Source organism: Cariama cristata, unplaced genomic scaffold (genome assembly GCF_000690535.1).
Source record: "Cariama cristata isolate BGI_N322 unplaced genomic scaffold, ASM69053v1 scaffold23580, whole genome shotgun sequence".
NCBI classification, from domain to species: Eukaryota; Metazoa; Chordata; class Aves; order Cariamiformes; family Cariamidae; genus Cariama; species Cariama cristata.
The window spans coordinates 39,346-61,530 of NW_009596701.1; the positions used below are offsets into that span (position 1 = coordinate 39,346).

General features: G+C 39.7%; 1 protein-coding gene across 1 annotated transcript in view; it reads left to right on the plus strand.

Moving 5' to 3' along the window:
- Nucleotides 1-21,280, plus strand: part of OTOA (otoancorin) — a 35,834-nt gene extending 14,554 nt beyond the window's left edge. Inside the window, exons 17-28 of the mRNA XM_009707204.1 lie at nt 325-398; nt 1,708-1,843; nt 3,180-3,370; nt 5,525-5,618; nt 6,760-6,889; nt 10,375-10,562; nt 14,610-14,765; nt 16,198-16,340; nt 16,743-16,879; nt 17,862-17,959; nt 19,859-20,051; nt 21,213-21,280. Of these exons, the coding sequence (XP_009705506.1) occupies nt 325-398; nt 1,708-1,843; nt 3,180-3,370; nt 5,525-5,618; nt 6,760-6,889; nt 10,375-10,562; nt 14,610-14,765; nt 16,198-16,340; nt 16,743-16,879; nt 17,862-17,959; nt 19,859-20,051; nt 21,213-21,280 (1,608 nt within the window). The remainder of the gene's footprint in view (nt 1-324; nt 399-1,707; nt 1,844-3,179; nt 3,371-5,524; nt 5,619-6,759; nt 6,890-10,374; nt 10,563-14,609; nt 14,766-16,197; nt 16,341-16,742; nt 16,880-17,861; nt 17,960-19,858; nt 20,052-21,212) is intronic.
- Nucleotides 21,281-22,185: the final 905 nt, after the last annotated feature.

Here is a 22,185-nt window from a genome sequence, read left to right on the forward strand (position 1 = left end):
TTTGATAAATTCATTTGACACTTACAAATTGCAAGAAATTCCGACAGTCCTTCTAACTTGCTAATTCATGACTAATCTGTTTGGAAATATATATAAGTTTTGAAAACATACAAATGCTCTCATGCACCCGAATGTAGGATGCTTCATCTCTGATGTCTACAGAAAGAAAACTCTAAACTACTTAAAGCCAAAGAAAAATGCTCTCTGAAGATAGTATGCACAGTTTTGTATATGCTGATTTAGAAGCTGTAATAAACAAGCCATATTTTCATTCTTCCTCAAAATTTCCAAATGTTTAAAATCTTAAATTGTTGTTGCTTTTAGGTTAATTGTTTGGCTTGGAAGTTTTGGAAAGTCTCCAATGCATCTATTCCTCCCTTCCTCTTATTGGTGCTTCCGTGAGTTACGTCTTACTGCATCTTAAGTTACTGCATTCATAGCAGTACATTCAGAGTAGTCCTTCTGAGCACTTTTTAAATAATCTCTTCAATCCTGAGAAAACTGATGATTCAAATAAATGGTAATTTATAAAAAGTGGTCACTGACTGTAGCCAAAATCTGTGTCAAGTGAAAGTTGGTAATGCTTGGTGTCTTTCACTAAAGTCCATTTTTGTCACAATTGTGGATTCCTTTGCATCCTTGAAATCAGTCCCCCTTGAAGTGCTCTGTGCGCAGACTGAATCACAGTGCAGTGGTATGGCAGCAATGAAAAAGCTTGTGATTTCTACTTATACTGTTGCGGATGTCTGCTAAAATAAAGGGTTTAATTTGTTGGGCTTTCTTGAACATAATTGTTTAGAATCACAAAACTAACTTAAATGTAGCTTATGCTGGATTTTTTCTTCCCCGCCTCGCTTGTGAGCCTTGGTTTGCTTATTTGTTTAATAATAACTGTACCTTGATAGGAACTCCTGAATTGTACAACTTGTTAATTCCCCTTTTTCTTTATTTCTGTGTACTTAAAGGGATAAAAGGGAATGAGAACTATTCTTTTCCTGGAATGTTTTTAAAAAGAAGAAAAGAAAAGGATTCTGTTTGAAAAGGCATTACTCTATTTAAAAACAATAAAATTATAATAGAAAGTCTTTAATACAAGACCTTCTACAAACTGCAGCACCAAGTTATTTGGCCAACAATTGCATGTTGCTTGTTCAGGGCCATCAGAAGTTGCTGGTGCTCTTGCCTACAAACCCTGGTAAGGCTGGGCTTGTGCAGCTTTGGGATATGACTTTATTTGCAAAGGCTGCCTGGTACTCTGGGTGGAGAAGGGCATAATTTTGTTTAATTTGGCAGGCCTTCTTGGGCTTTGATAAAAAGGAAGCCTCCTCTAAAATTACTTGTCCTTAACCCACTCACCACATCTTCATCAGAGAATTATTCCTAATAAAAAGGATAAAGGGCAAAAGTTTCTGAACTGTAGACAGTCTTGTTTCATATGGTGTTGAAGTATTTCAGAGCACTTTCATCCACTTGCAGCTATTTATAACCCTTAGCCATTTTCTGAAGCGAGATTCATGTGCTGATGAACTGGAAGAAGATGTAAGTTAAAGTGTGGATTAATTGCAACTTTTCTGGCCTGGCCAGTTTATAATTTTTCAAGTTCTGACTTGTCTCTCAATTTTTCTGGCATCACAGATTTTATGGGTGTGGTTATGGGTGTTTGAAGGTCAGGTTTACATTCTGAGATCATCTGAATTCTTTCTGCAGGATTGAGTACCTGGAGTGTGTTTCAGGCCCTTTGTGCATCCCTTTCATTGAAAGTCTGGGGAAGACTGAGATGAACCTTTTGAATCCAAGCCTTCACAAAAAGAATGCTGTCCTGCAAAAAGTACAGGAGTGCTTGGTAGGTATGGCTAGGAGGGGTCAGCAGTGGAGGGGGAGCTGCAAAAAAAGTACTGTAATTAGCCACTGACAATTCCAAACTAAGTGAGAGAGGTTGATTAGTTTTCTCTCCCTTTAGTGTCACATGGTGCATTACGAAGTCATCCTGCCTTCTTGTACTCTACAGTCTGCATGCACACGGTCTCCTGTATGCAAACAGCAACCTGAGACACAGGCTCTCCTGCTCTGTGTTTGTGCAGTGAAACCATAGCTGATGGACTCTGAGAGCCCAGAAGGCAGTAACACAGCATGCTAATTTCTTCATTGTCACAAGCAAGAGTGGCTTAGACTATCACCTAGCTTAGAGAAGCTCTTACTGCCGAGGCCCCAGGCAACCTGCTGTAGCTGACCTGCTTGGAGCAGGGTAGGAGGTGGACCTGGCGACCTCCAGAGGTCCCTTCCAAATTCAGCCATTCTGCGGTTCTGTTTGCACTGCATTTCATGCAGTAATGTCAGTCACCATCTACATAAGCTCTTGACTTACCCCATCTGTATTCTTACGGGGTTTTTTTGTGTACTGTTTCGATTTTATTGTTCCCTGCCTAAGGAAACCTTTTTATAGCTTCCTTAACAATTTTCCTTGACTCCATGCATGTTACAAAGTGTTCTCATTCAATGTCATTGCTGACCACAGTGTACTGGCCGCAACAGCCTGGAGCTGACCCATTTGCACCTGGAGCTGTTCCCCTTTGCTCCAAGCGGTGCCAGTCCTGTAGAGGTGGTACCAGTAGGATTTCGTGGCTCTTGCTGTCTGGGAGCTGCAGCAGTCACCAGTTGTTAGGGGAAACTAGTTCTTTGATGTAGCTGTCAATATTCATGTTCTTATACATACTAACCAGCCATATAATACCTACTGTTTTGGTAGCTGCCTGAGAAACTCCTCAGAGCTAAGCCTTCTGACAGCAAGAGCTTGTGGCCCCTTTGCCACATGGGGCCACGTCAGGGCTCTGGTGCCCAGCAGAACCACACCACCTCTGCAGGCCTTGAGTGGTCACCTGGATGTAGAGATTGTGGCAGGAGATTTAGTTTTTAATTATTCTTCATGTGTGCTTCAATATGGAATAAAGAATACACTGAAAGCGCAGACAAGTGCTTATTAAATATCACCAGTTGCATTGGTAAAAGCAAAAAGTATAAAGCAGTCTCGGCAGAAATTGTAGATTAAGTTGCCAGTGCAAACTGTTGTGTCTTTGTTCCTTAAAGGGTCACAGAGCTTAAATGTGTTGTGATGCAGTTGAGTGATACAAGGCAAGAGCCAAGATTAGCTCTGCCAACAAGGTAAATGCTTCTTGTTTCAGAACGGCTCCGTTGCTGATGAATATGATGTTGACTTACTTGGAAATCTAATCTGCCACTTACCTCCAGCCTTTCTACGAGGCAGAATGTCCCTGAAGGCAGTGGCAACAGCCCTTCATCAATTCAAACTCTGCCAACAGCTCAGCCATAAGCAGAAGACTGAAATTAAATACAAACTCCTCGAGTTATATGGGTAAGTATTAAATACACCACCTTGCTTATGCTGATGGTTAAGCCATCCAAATACCAACTGTTTGCTTTGTCCAGATAGAACTGCAGTGAAACCAACACAAAGCAACTTCTATCACTGGCTGAGCTTGGGATGTCTGTCCACTAGAATGACATTTCTGTTCTTGTGTGTAACATGATAACTGTGGAACAAAATACAACCCCAGGGACACCCTGTATGACTTAAGTCCCAGAGGAAAAGGAGAGAAAGTGTAATGTTTGAGGAGGGGCAGGTAAACAGACTCTCTGGCATGGCAAGAGAAAGGGTGTTACAGGCAAATGGCGTAGGAATGCAAAGAATGGGAAAATGGAAGCGGGATACTTAGTGTGCTGGTGTGAGAAGAGAAATAAAGACTGAAAGCACCTGTGGCAATGGGAGAGAGCTAGAGAAGAAGCAGAAGGATATAAAATTCAACCAACTGAAGCAACAAAGCGACAGCGTGTTAGATGTCATTAATGACTCAGATTAGGAGGCTGATTGGAACTACACTGCTGTATCAGCCATACAAAAAACAAAGCCATCCTCTATCTGGCAAGACTATACTGTTTCTCTCTTGCATTGTCTCTTAGAAGTATCTTGTATTTGAAAAGGGGGACTGAATGCATAGTTTCTAACCATCCCTTCAGCCTCAAAGTCTGTCACTTGATCCACCGGATCACTGTAGTTGCTCATTCAGCTTCCTCCTAGTCAGCATTTTTCTGGTAATGGAATAGCTATATTTTCCACCACATCCCATCCCTGCATTAATCTTGATACAGATCAATTTTATTGAATCATGACATACTGTGCTAAATAATATTTTATTTTATTTTATTTTGAAAATATTTATCTAGTCAAACATCCTCATAGTGGAGCAACAAGCCAAAGAAAATTTTCCGTGAGAACCTGCACTAGTAACAGATTTGTTACTACCATCTTCTTCAGGCTCTTTCAGGCTGAAAATTATTTATCAAAGTGCTTTCTTAAGTCAATCACCAACTGAGTTGGCTGACATGTGTCAGATTTGTATCAAACAAACAGGCCAAACCTGCATAGTGCTAAGCTACATACATTTTGAAACACCCAGCACCACTCAGAACTGAACCTGAACTTAATTTTTAAGACCTGAAATTCCTACAAATAATTTAGCATGTTATTGCAAGAGATACGGTACCTATCATAGAATTGATCTCTCATACAGGAATGGCATAGGTGTCCTTAGACACTATGTGGCTCTCCAAGGTGTTAGATCTGCCTTCTATAACTCTTAACATTGCAGATGAATGAAATAGCAGGCAGTAAAAATACAGAGCTGATAAGGTATGGATTTAAATCTTCTGTTCCATCCCCTATGTTTCATGTTTCTGTCCCTTAGTTTTAAGAAGGCAGCATTACCAGCAGACTGGTGCCACACTGAGTTACTTTCCTGAGTTGTTTAGTGAACTCAGTCTTTTCAGAATGAGAGGGAAACTGTCCACTTCTCCTAAATGTGTATGGACCTGTTTTTCAGAAATGTTGAGCACCCACAGCTCCTGCTGACATCAGGGAAAGTTACAGTTGCCCAACAGCAATGAAAAACAGCCCCTGCACACCTGCAAATAGTTAAATATTGGAATAGAGGAGGGTGTGGGTTTTTTAATTTATAAGCAAGTACTGTCAAGTATTGCTTGCTTGAAGTATCCTAAGGACTACATTGGTCCTTAGGATAAGATTCTTGGAAAAAGGATGGTTTCAATTTTGGTTATGAGGTTTCTATTTCTCTTTTGATACCATTTTGCAGACTGTTATTGCAGTATGAAGCTGATAGAAAATGGTAAATTTTCTTTTCAAAAAAGAATTATTTCTCCTTGCTTTAATACTGTAATGCTAAGAATACTATGACTATTGAGGGAGAGAGAGGCCTCCATTACCACAATATTTGAAGGCTTTCTCTGAATATATTGAGAATTCCACTAATGCCCTATATATCACAGTGAGATGAGAAAATGCAGTCTGATATTAATAAGCATGAATCATCACATTGGCGTAGAAGTGTCTGTGTTTCCTATATCATACAGTATAAGAAAAACTCTGAAGTTTTAGTATAATTTTGATTGAAAACATTCTTCATTAATATAATTTTCCAAAATATTTCTTCAGCTCCTCAAACAACTGGACAGCTGAAACAACTTTAGATGTTGGACCATTCATAGCTCTGCTGTCAAAAGGGGAATTAAATGTCCTTGCTGAAAAGGTATGTTTTTATTATAATTTTTTAATTTGTAGAAGATAATGTTAGAATTTAGATTTGTGAATGTCATAATGCAGTCTACATTATGTACCTGAATGCTAAACTAGGTAAATAATTCTCTTGGCAAGGAACCATGTGTTAATGTTTCACACATTCTTGACTCTGTCAAAATTTTGAGATTTCTTCTTTAAAGTGATGGTAGTATAAACAATTATTTGCACGTATACAACGATAATTGTACATTGTCAGGTAGGAAAAAAATGGTGCATTTATAGTGACACAGACTCAAACATTTTTAGTACTTTACACTTTGCAGTGTTGTTTCCTCCATTCCCTTGCCTTCCAATCATAAAAGTTATGTTTCTTATCCTGTTAATAGTGGGATCATACTGATCAAATTAGCATTTACTCATGTGGCCCTTTGCCTTAGGGCCAGGGTAGCACACATAACAATAACTGATAGCCTCAGCATTGCACTTTGTAGTTTCTTTTCCCTCTTTAGTTCTTATAATTTTTATGTATAGGAGTAAACTATACTGGAATAAGGAATTCATTCTTCAGCAGAAATATGTGAGCACAGTCAGCAACTTTTCCTCCAGAGATAATGCTTATAATTTACCAAATAGAATAGGACTCTTCAACTGAAATGAAGGTGTCTAGCAGGGTGGAGGAGGGAGGTCAAAAAAACCTAAAAAAGGTGAACAGGTTAAAGTTTTATTTCTTATAATTTAATTGGGTCCCTATCCTCAATTCTTATACTTATCTAGTAAATTTAAGACAAACAAAATGAAGTACTTTCTGTACTGCACATACTAAAATGGTGGAACTCATTGTTATAGGAGGGTCTGGACATAGACTCCAATCAGGCGGTGCTCAGGTGTTGCCAGAATCTGAGAGGGCGTACAAGAGGGAGAATCACTCAGAATTTGCTTTGTTTCCAATTCCCCACCCCCCCAACATATGCTGTTGACCTTTCAGTAGTGGCCAATTTACTGTCCTCTTCTGAAACATCTGCACAAATAGGAAGGAGACTGAGCTGTTACTAACCCCTACTTTGCTGAGGTCTGCACAAGTCTTTCTCTGCAAATTGATTTGTTTTAAAAGGGAGAAAGAAGTCTTACTTATTCTTTCTTTCCTTTTGAAGTTCCCAGATATCATTTTACAAATAGCAAAGACAATTGGACCAATTTCTTCAGCTAAACAACTTCTATCAACTGTATTTGAATCTATCTCCAATGCCACTGCCAACATCGAATCATCTCTCACCACGCCTGGTCAGTATTTCACCTGGTATATGCGCAAAGTGCCAGATATACAATGGTGCTATTTTGGGCTGTGATGGTGCAGTTCGAACAGACTTTTTGTTTCCCCTTGTCATCAAATGCATTCTGAGAAGCCGGACAATAAAAAGTAAAGCATCGAGTAACTTAAAGAGGTTCAGACTTTTAGCAAAAATGGTGAGAGTCTTCGTTCTGTTGCCTGGAGTTGTCTGATGCATTGACCAATTGCTGAAATGGTTAATTTCATCACAGGATTGCATGATTAAGCATCTCCTGGCATGTTCCTGAGTGCACAAAGAAAAAGATGAATGATTTGAATTAGAGGGTTTTGTTTATTTTTACTTTCCTTTGTAATCTAAGTGAAAATCCTTGAATTAAAAACCTGTGAAGGTGACAAGTTACTTTTGTGCCAAAAGATAGCACATAGTTAATCCTTTGCCAGACATGAGCATATGTTGACTCGGCTGTTTTTAAATCTGACGCTGGTGGCATAGCATTTTGTCTGTCCAAATGGACAAAGTTTGTTATAATCTGAAAGGTATTATAATTAGCAACCAAAGTTGTCTATTAGAATGTTGTCACAACATGTGTGCAGGGACACACATAAAATAACTGTATTCTTTCTCTCACTTGAAATTCACCCAGGCAGAATTTTTAAGCTATGCCATCCTGTGCAATGGTAAACAACACTGCTGTGGGGGAGGCTTTTGAAGAGCACTAATGGGAATTTAAACCCCAACAATTTCAAGGAGTTTGGTACTGTCTGCTTTTATGTCTTTGAAAATCTCCCCATTCGTTCTCTGCCTAACAGAATACAGGTCCAAGCTCTCAGCAAGCCCTGAGCCGCCATGGAAATCCATCTGCTTGTATAACAGCAACTTTGAATGATGATTGTGTGTCTCTGGGAATGAATTTACACCTGATAATGCTGTATTCATATACACAGAGAGACAGAGGGTGTTCTACAGAGTTGTATTTTTGCATAGCCTGAAAAAAAACAATCATTACAGTTATCATGCTCTAAAAAAGCAGAATCGAGCTGGTGGAATAGCAAAGTATTAGTCCATCTGTATGCATGAAATTCACTCATCAGATCATATTTCTTTAGACATGGGCCACAGCACTAGCGGTTTCAGCATCAGCTATTGCAGCATGCTTATGTCCTTATGTGTACTTTTTTAGGCCTCTGGATCACAACAATGGGGATCCCAAAGACTTCTCTAATCAGACTAACTCATGTCCAGTGCAGTTGCAGAGCTGTCTCATCTGCATTACAAGACCAATATAAACCTACCGGTGCAGCTAATGATCTTTGTCAAGGGAGAAGTTGGCCCCAAGGCTATGGAGGTTCATCATTCTTCCCTTCCCAGCACAAGCTCAGCTGGGAGGAGTCTGGGAGATGAAAAATTGAAGGATTGTTTGTGCTAGTCTGAGAAATACTTCTGCAGTCCAAGTGTGGTATTGAAGTTCTGTTACCAAACATAATCTTATCAACTCCACAGAACTCGCACAGTGGTTTCAATAAGGAATAAAGTTTTATGACCAATTTGTAAATCACTAGAAAATTGGGTATTATGAAAATGGCTCTAGAATAACACTGATGCTTTTCAGACTGCCAACCTGCTATTTTACATTTCCCACACTTCAGTTGTGAGCTAATATTAATAACAGTAACAATTACCAGTGACAGAATTCTTACATCTATCTCTACATCAAGATAAAAACAAAGGTGGTGCTTAAGGCAAGATGGAACATATGAGGCAAAATTCGAGAATCGTGTGCCTGAGATGCTATCAGAAAGCAGTGGCAGTGCTGGAAAAGAATTCAAGTTGCTTACCTCAAGCACTGAGATGTTATAATATATTTTATATATATATAATATGTTCTTCATGAATCTAATGTGATTATATAGCAAAAAGAAGAGTGAAGTAGCATCAGATCCAGGAAGCAAAGCCAGGAGTCTTAATATTTCCCTCTGTAATTGCATCAATGTATTTGGTGTGTTACAAATAATAAAATAAATGTTTTTTCCAAGGACACAAAATATTGGGGTTTCATGGCTTGGGGAGGGAACTGCATTGTGTCTGGTTGGGTAGTATTTACATGATAAAAGCTGACCTTTTGCAGCAGGGGAAAGTGAAACAATGCGGCTTCACAAGAGGGCGGTGTAAAGGGAGAGCAGAACATCAGCTGGTACAGTGGAAGCTGAACAACATTTTCGTTTGCTCAACAGATTCAATCTTTTCAGTGTTCTACCCACTACTGCAGCTTCCTTTGATGCAAATAAATCCCTCCGCTGCCTCCTTTCAAAGTACAAATCTACTTTGTACATCCTCGCTGCAGTTTATTTTTCTAGGGGAGCTTAGCTCAGGCATGTCGTCTCTGAAATTCTTTTTACTGGTAATGACCATATCTGAAGACATGTAGGGATTATTTGGTTTAGGTAATTATTTAATAAGGTTTTCCTAAATTAGTGACAGGGGAGAGAGCAGTAAGCAACCACATTAGGATTCTAATTTCTGCTTTCCATCAATATTAGAGGTAGATTATGCCAACAAAAACCAGGATTTGTTAAAACACACAATGGAAACTGTCTTGTTTGATCATGCATAAGGCCAGAACCTGACTGTAAATAAGATTTTTTTTTAATGGAGTTTGTCTGTCCAAACAGTGCTGTTGTAAGTGAACAGCACTATCTAGATCCTGACATTTTAACAACATGCTTGAGATAAAGAACTAGCACTGCGCTTGTTCCAACACATCCAGCTTCTGTCTTCACCTTGTTTAAATGTCAGGCAAGTCTTACAAGACATACATCTTTGTCAGAGTATTTCAGAGTAAAAGGACCTCTCATGTCTGTTACTTTCCCATTGAGCTGGATTCACATATGTGCTGTTTGAATGTGAAGTTTATTCAGCTGCAACACTTTTTTTTTTTTTTTTTTAACAACAACATAGCTATATGGAGACTTCTACCAAGGTCATCCTAAAGATTTGCATTTCATTCTTACTGAAGCAAGGCTCCCAGCGAACGGTGGTTTTACCTTAGAATAAGCCCTTGCCTGCATTTTGATGCCTTTTGGGGAATTAGACTTGAAAGAAACTTGCAAGGTATTGGTTATTCTTATTGTACACATCCAGATTTTAGTTTTATTGTGGCATCCTATATTGTAACTGTTCTGAAATATATGTCTGCTCTTATTTTCTTTTCCAGCATGCACTGCCTTTGGAGGACAAAGAATATAACCAATTTCTTGCAAGTTAGGCAAATTCTAGTTTTATATCCAGGACATTAACGATGTAAATATTTCAAGAAATCATTTCATTATAAGATAATTAATTGATCAATATCACATTGGCTGCAGTTAATTCATAGTCTATCACTCTCTTAAATCTCTATATTGCTTTGATTTCTTTTTTTCAGTCTCCTTGAAGAAAATTCTTGCTCTTTGATTTTTTTAAATTTTTTTTTTTTTGCAGATTGCCTGGGAACCAGAGCTCCTTCTTCAGATGAAATTATTAAATTAGCAGAAGCAAACATCTTTTGGTCAGTTCAGGAACTGAAATGCATGGATGCAGGGACTTTTGACAAAAATGTGGAACTTCTTGGGACTGTCTCAGGTTTTAACAGCTCCCAGCTTACTGCCTTGAAGGAAAAAGCCAAGCAGGTAACTATCCTGTCTGTGAAGGAAAATTAAATCCATAATTTGATTTGCTGTTATTGAACTATGCAGTTCTAAAATAACTGTGCTATGGCAATGTCACTACTGCTGCAAGAATATCTATTGTTTATTGGAAAAATAATGTGAGATGGTGATAGAAGACTATTGCCCTTGCTTTAGAGTCAACAGGCAAGTAGTTCTGAGCTATTGGCAGCTGAAAAACTTAAGTGCTTTTACTTTTGAATTGCTTTTCAGCTGCTTGCTTATCACTTTTCTTTCATAAATGAAAAATCAGCAAGCAGTGCTATAGGCTGTTGATTTGCCCGCTGAGAATTAAGGTCAGCATGTTAAAATGTCTACATTGATGCTAAATATAATTTACAGTGGTGTAAAACCAAAATGACTGAGAGAGACTGTTATTAGCTGAATAAAGCTCGTTCTCCCACCTTCTTGTCACAGGCAGGGACAAACCCATCAGTGGAAAATTTTAAGGAGGAAAAAAAAAACCACATGCATTTAGTCTGTCTTTGCTAGGATGATACTGATGAGTGCAAGTTACAAAAACACAGCAGAAAGAAGACCTCTGTCTGCCAGTTTGTAGATTCATGGAGAGGAACAGGGCTGTAGTCTCAGTTCTCGTCACCACTCCTGCAGCGCCGCTGGCACCTCTTTCTTTCAGAGTACAGCAATGCAGCTCCTCTTGAGCTCCTCAGAGAGGTCTCTGCCCTGAGCTCAGCCCATACGTGATGCCCATGCTGCAGCAGCATTGTGGGAGGCCAGGACTAAAAGTTCTCCCTATCTGGCACTGCAGTGCAGGATCTGTGCCAGAGTACTCAGGGCAGAGTGCTGTGCTGGGTGCGATTCAGCATGCTGTGCCTGGGGCAGAGCATCAGCAAGGTGTCTGGGCTCCCAGCAGCACTGTCTTGGCCAGCTGTGGGCTGGGAGCGAAGTCAGACCTTGCTCCATCTCTGTTCTTGGTGTTGCAGTCCTCCCTGGGGATGACCTCTTGCTGCTTTGTGGTTGCCTGCACTGCCAGGGAACAGGTAGTGTCCCAAACATACTTTTGTTTCAGCAAGGAAAACTCTTAAGGGTGCAGTAAGACAAGTTCTGGTTGCAGAAAACCCAGAGGTGAAGAGGTTACCGTCCCTAGGCTATCTTCAGCTTCCTGTCACCAGCATCTGCTGGAGGTTATCTGCTTTCTGCCTCCACCTCTGCATGGCTAGCTACTCTGTAATCCCATTCTGTCAAAATGATCCAATATTTTAAAAGTCCTTTTTAGGCTCCATCAGATCATTCTGACAGAATGAGGTTAGGAAGCATCTACAAGTGCAGTTGGCTGCTCTACGAGTGCAGATGCCTGGAGATCTGAGGGCTGTGACCTCTGGAGGAAAGCGGGAGCAGGGGACAGGATGGGCCTGGGCAGCATCTCCTTAAACCTGCAGCTGCAGCCAAACTAGTAGAGTTGACCATGACTTTTGGGTAGATAAGGCCAACAGTGCAGTTTTTAGCAGTGAAGCTCAGCTGTTAAAACTCCTGAACTACAGGTACTTCAAGACAAGTGGCACTAACCAGATTTCCGAAAGCAGATGGTGACTCTCTGCAATTCTGTCTTTGCTGCTTTGTTGCAGTAGGACAACAGCCCACTGCATCAAATGCATTCTTCCCAACACAGCTTCCCTCTGTCAGCATGAAGACATGGGGGTAGGAAAAGGGAAAAAAAATACAATCCTAGAAGAAAATAAAAACAGTGCTCATCTGAGGTAGTGGGAAGTAAAATATTTTACAGCAGTGCAACATAGTGGTGTACTTACAGAGTGATATCTGTTGAAACAAGAAGGTTAATGCACTCATATCCCAGCTATAATCAAATCAAAGATATACAGATCTGTAGTGCACTGAATGAAAGTTTATTCTGTCTGTGTGAGTGTTCGTAAGACAGATTGCTGCTAGACAAAGACAGACTTCCTATATATTCATTTGCAAAATGCAACATGGTGTTACCCTGAATGTGAAACATGAGAAATCAGACAGGACAGGCAAAGCTCTTTGAAACTATGTGCATAAGATGCTGTTATGGTTTTGATTAAAGGTTTGATTAAGCCAGCTTTAATTTTTCCTAAATTGATTGATTTCCCCTGAAAGAAACAGCACACTACTCACAGCCCCAAACAAATTCAAAAAGTCTCGTTATCAGATTGTGTCTTAATGAAAGTAAGAAGCTTAGCTCACTTGTAAGTGGAAGGTCTCCAAGCGCCGCGATAGTAACAGATGTACGGATCCGTAGTCTCTAGGTGAATGAGGACAAAGGAGTGTCTCAGTTTCATGTGTTGTGTTATTTATATCGTTATGTCTGAGATTTCATCCAGCACTGTCAGATAATACTATTTATGAACTACTTCAAATTCTGTAGTTTATGACCTAGATCAGAAAATAGACACACAACATTTTTAACTACATTTGTTTCATGTATCTCTTAAGCTAGAGAATTAAGACCTTTAAAATTGGGCTAATGCTTTTTACTATCTCTTTTCTTTGGAAAAGATTGAAATTTCCCAGGCTTAGACTCTTTTCCTGTTTCTTTATGACATCGTAAAATCAACATAAAAGATTTGGTGGAAACGCAGTCAGAACGTACGGGTCCAGCAAAGCATCTCTTAAACAAATCCTTAACCCAAGGGTCATAGCTGAGAATAGCACCTCGGTGGTCCTGGGGCTGCTCTGTGTTGGTGTCCTGGATATGCACGTTGCTATGAACAGCAGATAGTCTGCAACTCTGTGTGAGAAGTATCTTATTCCGGAGATCTGGCCCGTATTCTTTTTTTTATGCAGGTTGTACACCTTCATATGTATCTGAAGGTGTAGACACTACTTAGAAGGCAACTGCAGAGATAGTCCTTCGGCAAGTCCTTACTAGCTTTGACCTTTCTAATTTTTTGAATGAAAGTTAAATTGTAGCTATCCTGAAAATGGAATAAATATTTCCATGAATCAGACAGCATGAGTGATCAACTTGGCCCAGGACTTGGCTTTTAGTTTTATTTTTCTATGTGGAGTTAGCAGCACAATCATGTACTAGAAAACTATCATGTATTGACTAACATAAAGCAAAGTTGCTGAAGTACATGAAACCTTTAAAGGGAGCATTTTTTTTTAATCTATGCCTGTCTTGTTCAAGTCACTTCCTCCAGCCAAAAGCCAGTGTTTTTTTCTGTAAAAACAATTGGCCATGTCCTGGGAGATACTGACCACTGACTACTGTCTTCTGTCATTTCCAACTAAAGGTCATTGACAGTTCTAGCCTCTGCGAATTCAGCTCTTGATGGACTTTCATTATTCCTTATTCAGGCAGACCTTTTCCTGAAAACAAAATTTTCTTAAGGCTGATCTGTGACAGCTTTTGAATCACTGTGACTGTATCACAGTTAAAGTTAAGAGCAGTGGAACTTGTCAGTTTAAATACATTGGTACTGGTTTGGAAGAGCCCCTGCTTATTTCTTTGTTTTTACAGAGCTTTACAGATTTAACTGTATCTGTACAAACACATTTAAATGCTGATATTTTTTTTTTAACATTGTAAGCACACAAACTAGAAGTCAGAGCTTTAGGAACTGGCTATTTGTATTACCCGATTCTCTACTTTGATTTCTGCTTTCCTTGTCAATGACTGAGCCAGATGACTGGTCACAAAAGCAATTTAAAGTCACTCCACCAGAGCGATTGCAGCTGGTGCAGAAGCCTGGGTAGTGCAGGTGCTGCTTTCTCAGTAGCGGTGTAAAAGTGTGGATCTCAGCACAGACTTGCATTTTTATTGTTTTTAGCGGTACTTGCTCCTACAGCAACGCTTCCAGCAGTCCTTGCACTGACTTACCAACAAGCTCAAGCTATACAAATTGCAGCAATTTTAGATAAACTAACCATTATTAGTGTAGAACCTCGAAAAACTTCGCAATACGTAAGCTCTGCCTTTTGTGTGCAGACCCAGGGGTTTCAGAATGGCATATACAGAGAAAGATTCATAATGATCTAACAGACATTAATGAATCTTTTCTAAAGGTTTGGGGATCGCTGCCAGACTGGAAGAGTTATCATATTGTTTCCTTGAGCCGCATTGCTCTGGCATTCACCGAACATGAAATTGAAGAGCTGGACTTGCATTCTATCGACACCATTTCTGTACTTAGTCAACAAACAGAATGGACTCTTACCCAGGTATGTTATTGAGTGTACTCCTGGTGAAAGGCTCTGGATTCAGGCCCTTGGGACTGAAGTCCTGGAATCACCTAGGAAACAGATACAGCAATCCACAGTACTCCCTGCTGCTTTTCTGCAGCTGTGACCCCAGTCACTGGGCAGGTAGGTCAGCGCTGATGTCTGCCTGGCTGCTGCCTTCACCGGTGTGATGGCCAAGAGGCCATCAATCACTGCTAATTGTGGTGGTGACGAGTGTATTCTTTAGCACTTGCCCACTAAGTAGTAGAAAGAGGTCATCAGCTCTTCTCACACTGGCCCCAAAACAGCCACTACTGCTAGGAGATGTTAGCCCTTCCTAACTAAGAGTAATCACTGAAGAGGTAGTGTGCCCCCCAACACCAGCATCCATTGCCCTAGAAGCCTAAGTTATCAGCAAATATGCTCCTCTCATCTTCCTTTCCTTGAATAACTTCTAGTTATGTCAATGGGACTTTCATAATAAGAGTTAAAAGCTTTTATTTGTTTATGCAATTGGCAGCGTATTTCTGACTTTGTGACCCATACCATCAGGGCTCCTTGGTCGCACAGATGCTCGCATGGTGGCATACAGCTTTGGCAGAGTATCACAAATCTGTTTAATAGATTCTTGTTCTGAAGAGCGCCATCAGAAGGAAGCACTTGGGAGGATTTTATGCAGTACTAATTGGCTTTTGAGGTTTCCTGCTGTCAGTAAGAATAGCTAGTTGAAAGAGATTCATCCTGCCTAACTTCACTTGTCTGAAAGTTAGGCAGCTAGTTTAAGCTAGTCATTTGAGGCTTAGCATGGTGGATAGATCAGGAAATCTTGGAAGATGCTTGTTTCTTTCACGGATTTTGGAGGATGCATTGGTGGCAGGCTTAAGCTGGACACACAGTTTCTAAATGGTTAGTTTAGGATGAGCACCATCCTAAGTGACTTAGGCTTGCAAAGGCATTTTGGTACCAATATCCCATTCATATCTTAAAATTAATCCTAAATGCAGGTTACCACCTATATATGACACTTAAATAAGACAAGACAACCTGAGTGTTAGAAAAAATAAAAATTTCATATTGATCCCCTTGAGTAATTTATGTTTTCTTCTAGCAATTTAATTGAATTGGGCGGTTCTGCTAGGCGATTCAACACCTGTTTCTTCTGGTGAAGTATTTCCTTGTGACCTGGCAGAAGAGGTACAGAGGGCTTTCAAATCACTTGCACATGGGTTGTGTAACAGTGCCCTGTTTAAGTGTCACATACAGATGGTGACACTGCTCCTCCTGAAGCCCATGGCAAAACCCCAATTAATTACATTGGGGAGGCTCAGGATTCTATATGGCCCATTGCTTCTGGTAAGATTTTGAGCTTCTAGTAACAAAATCTTCAATTATATTGGCTCTGTTCATGCATAGTATCTTACTGCTTTTGTAGGCAAGATCTATTTTGGAAGGTTTTCTAGAAGACTCTGGCCAGACGATCAGTACACTGAAAAGCTTTGATTTAGTTGGATTAGGAGCTATTCTCTGTGCTTTGAACTCCACAGAAATCATGTCCATAAGGACTGCTGAATTCAGGTACTGCATTTAATACTTAATGAAATATTTATTAGTATCTCTATTGATAAAATTTATTGTGCAATTTGTTTTCCTTCAAGATTTCCAGAGCCTGAAGGACACTTTTTTACATTTTAAATGCTTTTAGAAAGGCAATAACTGTTATGGAAGGCCTACACTAGTTGTCTAAAATATATTCTATTCTAGGTTTCCTCTGCAATTTATATCCCGCCATTTAAGTATTGCATTGAGAAACCTAGGTTTTTGCTCAACACGTTAAACATTAATATGCAATTTGTGTACATATATTTTAAATCAAAAATGAGTTTATAGTCTTCTTACAGCAGACTTAAGTTTATTCCAGGCATATTTAGTATTGCATGCAATTGCAGCATGTAACGTTAACCTTGTTGCCTTTTGCAGTGCTGCTGTTGCAAGAATTGGCCTGTTGTTTTGTAGCACCCCTGTTCTGAGGCAGTTTAAGAAGATGACAGAATCTGTGTTTGGTACTGCTGCCAGCTGGAATGGCTCTGTCTTACAGGAAATTGGTACTATAGCAGGTAACAAAATTTGGACTCCAGATAGGGATGGTTCTGAAGCATTGTTATTAAGCATTGAGAGACAGGTTCACATAGCAGTGCATTTTTCTAGACTGGCAAAAGACATTTCTTCCAGAGAGAAGTCACCTGCAGGGATGGACATCTAGCAATTTCATTAGCACTAAGGTAAAATCGTGATGCTCTCCATAAGGTTCTCTGAATCTGCTCAAACTGACCTTAGGGAGCAGAGCCTGAAGTCATTTGGGTCCTGTAAGTTGGAAAGGGTAAATCAAGTGGGCAAAACCAACCAGAATTTCAGACCCACTCACTATTTGTGAACACTGCTGCTACAAAAGTGGCTGTATTGGGTCGGAGCAGTGCTCTAGCTGGCCAAGCATCCTGCCTCTGTTGAACAGTGGCCAGAATGGGCTGCCTGGGGAAGAGTGAAAGAGCAGAGTTGGCCTGGAGTGATACTTCTCCAGAGTGCTTGCACAGCCTCAGAGACTTCCTGAGTCAGAGGTGACACACAATTTTGTTCATGGATTTTTTTTTCCCTGTGATCATTTAACTGCACATTGAACTCATAAATTTTAGCATCCCCGATGCCTGTGGCAATGATTCCACACCGTAAGTGTCTAATGGGTGAAGAAGTAACTCTCACTGCATGCTCATGCTCCCTAATCTTGCATCAGAAGAGGCTGTGAACAAGCATTCCCTAATCGCACTGCTTATGATTTTATTGATTTTTATCATTGTCTCTTTCCCAAGATAAAGTAACTGGGGTAGAGTACATTCCATACCAATGGTTAAGGTCAGATGATTTGTAATGTTGGAATATAATGAAAGAAACAAAACAAAGAACCAGTATCTCTCTCCATAACGCACTGGAGTAAACAATTTATTAGATATTTTGTACAAATGCTTAAATTTGTATTAGCCTAAAAATAAATCTAATAATATTAACTGAGTTTTGTTCCTATTGTTGGTTGTTTTTTTTTCCCAGGTGGTTTGAATGAGACTGAATTAAAAGCTTTAGATAAAAACTTGATGCCGTATTTCCAGCCAATAGCAATAAGGCATATACCTCCTGAAATTTTCCAAGTAAGAACTCAATTACTGAAGAAGTAACCAAATTTCTATTGTTTTTACTCTAGTATAAATAAACTCCAGCACTGATTTATAGTTTGGTTTGGGGTTTCAGCAACAATTTTTCTATGGTGTGTTAAGTGAGAGGCAGTCAAGGATCTGAAACATTAACTTTCAGCCATATCATCTGTATTTGTGATGTCCATAAAATATGCTAGACAAGCTTTATTTATTCTTCAGAATGTGTCCCAAGGAAAAAGCAAAGTTCTAGGGTCAGAAAGCAGGGAATGGACTCTCTTTCTTCCAACACTGTCTTCAGATCTGACTTTTATTCTCTGTTTATTAACATTTGCAAGGATGCTATCATAGCTACAAATTTCTCTGCTAACTATGTAGGAGCTTTTTGATTATCCTAAAATCTGGCAACATTCTCCTGAGTTAGCTCTGAAAAACAGATTGTCCAGGCAGATACAGATTGGAAAGGAATTACATCTAATTACAGCAGTTCTGAATGTGGGCCAGAAATTAGAACATGGATCTTGAGATCATTGCCCCAGACTTTATTTGACTTAGTGACAAGATTAATATTCTGCCTAGGCTGGTCTCTTTCAGATGCTTGGGCAAGCAATGTACTTATGGGCAGATAAGCTAAACAGATAGTTAACTGTGTCAGCTTCCATAAAACAGAAAAACTCTTTGAACACTGACTGTTCTGCACAGTACCACTGACAGTTTACATAAGCCTGCAATGTCCTTAGTGAAACTATTTCTTTGAAAAACAGGCAAAACTGAAGATCTATAGCATCTTGAAGAATTTCTTTCAATAGCATACATTTTTGTTAGTAAGAATAGTAATGATACTACAAAATGTGCTTAAAGAATGGGGCACCTTCTCGGAAGAGTTTTCTATATTTGAAAGATTCAAAGCAGATTTTGGTTTTACACGGGTTTTGTATAACTTCATTTTATGCCTGTATACATTATTCAGATTTTGATTTATGAAAAATTACATTGTATTATGGACTTCAGTTGAGTTAAGAAGAGGCTCAATTCAAAATTTATGGACCTGTAGGCATTTACATGAGTTTACTCAGTTTAAAAGAGCACACCATTTGGCAGACAATAAAACATTGGGAAGGGTTTGCTTCATTGTCTGACCTACTTGGAAGGGGAATTTAGCCTTTCTAAAGTAGAACCTGGATGCAGAATTGTTGCAGCAAAGAAGGCTTGTTGTGTAGGAGGGCTAAAATTCTTGCGACTGCAGAACGTTAACTAGAATCAAAGTGATCCAGCATGCCCAGTACATGCAGGCTTTACAAACTGGTTAATTGCTATGTGATATAAGATAATTACTGTAAGAGATGATTGCTGTGTTTCATTTTTAAACACAAGTTTTCTTATGACCAAACTTGGAAGATTTTCAATCTAAAAGAGAAAATTGAATAATGAGATTAAAGCATGGGTTTTTTCATCTCATTGCTCTACTGCTAACTATAATCAAAGGTCAAACATAGGTTCAAGTGAGGTTGCTTGGGAGCAGATATGAGAGGAAATAAATGAAAACATAAGAGGATGCTTAATGTCATCAGTCTTTGAACAAATCAGAAAAGAAATGGCTGGAAAATTAAACTCCAGCAATATATTGAAGAATTGTCCAATACAGTGTTGACATGGAAAGCTTCTCAAGCTGTCAGATCCCAGCAGCACAGAGAAGGGTGAAAGATAGATGAGTGGTCAGTGAAGTAAATGAATGCAGAGGATTTTTTTAAGCTCAATTGAGCTCTTTTATAGCAACACAACGTTGAAGGCTACTTCCCCTTAATCCAAATGCAAGACAGTGCTGACTTCTGATTCCTTACCTGCCTCATATAATTGACAGCCTAAACCAATTTTTCTGGCTTTTATTCCTCCTAGGCATTGTCCCCAGAACAAATAGCAAACCTGGGCCCTGAAAATGCCGCCATGGTTACCAGATCGCAGCGTGAGCATCTGAATGCATCACAGCTCCAGAGCCTTCAGCTTGCGCTGGACGGAGCCAGGTCAAGCACCCCAGAGACACAAAACAGTGCAAGCACTACACAGGCGGTGCAAACCCCAGCTCCAAGTGGTGAGTAGAGTCACTCCCTCCTCCTCCTCCTTAGAGGAGAAGGACACACACACCAGTGGGGTGTCCAGTCTTGCAGCATCCACCAAGATTTTAAAGGTGGGTTACAGTGAATTTTCTAGCAAACTTTTTAACTCATGCCTCAAATCACATGCCTGACCAAGAAAACAGGAAGGATGTTGTTGGATTTACCTGCAGCAAGAGATAATGGAGACAGACTGTCAGATGGCATTAGCAGCTATATGCTGCTACTAGCATTACACTATGCTAAGCGCTAACTTGTGTAAAACGTAGTCTGAAACAGTGAGCTTTTCCGTCTTCTTCTTTCCCATATTCTTTGCCTAAATTTAAGGCAGGGCTCTCCATCTCTGGACCTTCAGATCACAACCTTTATCTGCAGCAGAATCTTGTTTTCAGAGCTGCAAGGGGGAAAAGAGGTAGCACTCGAGTGGATGAGCATCTTTATCCAGACTGTAGGATCCCTTGAACGTTTTTCCCATCCTATTTGGAATTAAAGCCTATTAGTACCTATGCTTCAGTGGTTTAACATTTAACTTCTCCATATTGCAGTTTATACTGGGCAAATAATGCTGGCAAGTATGTTAGTGGATGTTTTACAATGAGTGAGAGTTTGCACAAAGTCAAGCCAACCTTGAGAACTTATCTCTATTAGACAGTAATTATTGTTGCTTTCAGTGACACCAGCGAGACATAAGCTGTTGAAGAAGAGAGAGGGATGTTGAGGTGCTAAAATAGGAGTAAGGGAGACTAAATTGCTATGATACCCTTGTGGGAATTAGAGCAGACCTTCCCAGAAGCACCTGAGTGGTGCTGTCAGCCCAGCTCCCTCGTGTCTGTCACCTGTTCCCTCCATAGATGTTCCAAAGGGAGGAGGTTTCTGGGAAAAAGATCACCTGAGTTCTTGAGCTTCTTGTTCATTATTCTTATCTCTAGTGAGTATCACCCGTATGAAATGCTTCTCTTCAAAGCTGTGTATGTTGAAGTGGAAGTGACCATTCTGACCGGTGTCATCTTTTGAGCAGCTGAATGTAATTAGGATTCACATGTTGGAATCTGCTGCACCTCTTTGGGGTGGTATACATGAGACTGTACTAGACCTGAACTGTATCGTGACACTAAGACATAATGCTTTCTGCTTTTCAGGTACTCCTTGTTTGAGTGGCTTTGGCATCTGGTTGTGTGCTGTGTTTACACTGCACCTGCCTTTCTGAATCCACGATTGTTAAGCTTGAGGTAAGTTATATTTTGAATAAGAGGTAGCTTTATAACAGAAATGTCGCTCACCTCTAACAGTGAACAACACGGGGTGAAGGACTGTGGGACCCCCATCCTGCTTTGAATACAGAGATAACAATTTCTGAATAATTTTTCTGTATTACAAAGGTGTCTTGAACCTCTGATAGACTATCTTAATCTAATCGAGGGGAAAGCACTTTAGACTATCGTTGCTGTAAAGCCAAAAGTATATTTAAAATTCCATGTAACACCAATCCATTACTGCATTGTTATTTGGAACATGTTGTTGGTATTAATCTGTATTTTGCTTGTTCCAGTCTATTGATAAGATTTTATTCCACAACCGCTTTGATAATCGGCAGTTAAAAGAATGTTGCGGTGAACTTTCATTGGATTTTACTGTTTTGACAGGCTAAAATGTAACAACAGCACTGGTGGGCTTAAGGTATAAATTCCAATTAAGCCAACTAAATGCTTAAGTGTTTTACTTAGTCTTTAAGTCTCCAAATTAAGGTATGTCAAAAGACTTAATATTTTTCTTTGCTTTTTGATTTTCAGTGTCCCAGAGCTTACCAAGGAGATGCTGGAGATAAAGAGTTGCAGCTCCGCATGAATAGTAGAATCAAGAGGCTCTGAGATGCCTGAGTGCAAAGTGGTTGATTTCTTAAAAGCAACACCATCTGCGATCATGATGTGAAATACCCGTTTTCCCTACTTTTACCATTAACAAGTAACACAGGATCCCTCCAAATACTTCAGACAAATTTCAAAACTGGAAATGGCTTATCTGTCTCGTGAGAAAATCACTGAAAGATATGGTTTAGGGAGGCGTCTGAATGACCTAGGGGACCCGTAGCAGGTGACTGTTACCTGGAGGCTG